We start from the raw sequence: 550 nt of genomic DNA, 5'->3' as shown, positions 1-550 counted from the left end.
CTTCCAGTTTATTGAGAGAATGACGAAGTACATATAAACTGGGAGCGAGAGGTAACCTAGTATACACTAACCTTGGCAGAGAACTGGTGTCTTAAGAGGTCATATCGACGGGTAGACTGCACTATATATAGCTGCTGTGCGCTTGTCCAAACACAATTTACCACCATGAAGCTTCTGGTGAGCATCTGTTTTAACTTGCCATTCAAATATTCTATATTATATTGAAATGTTTTTTGAAGGGATCAATTCTGGTGTGATGAAGAAAAAAGTAAACGAATTCAAATTGAAACCAAAATCCTGGATAAGTAATGAAGAAAACAAAACATATATCATGTGATTTTAAAGTGAACTGCAAACTCACTACCATTTTCCATCCTAGGTTGTATCGGTGTTGGTGGCAGCAGCGTCTGCAGCGCTCCAGTCCTATTCTGCCCCAGAGGCAGGTCAAGCTGGACACTCTAGCGGTGTTCCACTCCAAGCAGCGGTTGGGCATTCTACTGGTGCTGGACACTCTGCCGGTGCTGGACTCTCAGTTGGCGCTGGACACTCA

At 43.5% G+C, this 550-nt stretch overlaps 1 protein-coding gene across 1 annotated transcript in view; it reads left to right on the top strand.

Annotated features, from left to right (window-relative positions):
- Positions 1-150: 150 nt before the first annotated feature.
- LOC119586887 (WAG22 antigen-like) overlaps positions 151-550 on the top strand; it is a gene marked incomplete in the record, with an annotated part of 19,285 nt that continues 18,885 nt past the window's right edge. The window contains 2 exon segments of the mRNA XM_037935623.1: positions 151-177; positions 380-550. Coding sequence (XP_037791551.1) covers positions 166-177; positions 380-550 — 183 coding nt within the window.

This window comes from Penaeus monodon, chromosome 22, assembly GCF_015228065.2.
Source record: "Penaeus monodon isolate SGIC_2016 chromosome 22, NSTDA_Pmon_1, whole genome shotgun sequence".
NCBI classification, from domain to species: Eukaryota; Metazoa; Arthropoda; class Malacostraca; order Decapoda; family Penaeidae; genus Penaeus; species Penaeus monodon.
Note: the sequence above shows the minus strand (reverse complement) of the source record. Positions and strands in the feature narration are given on the sequence as shown.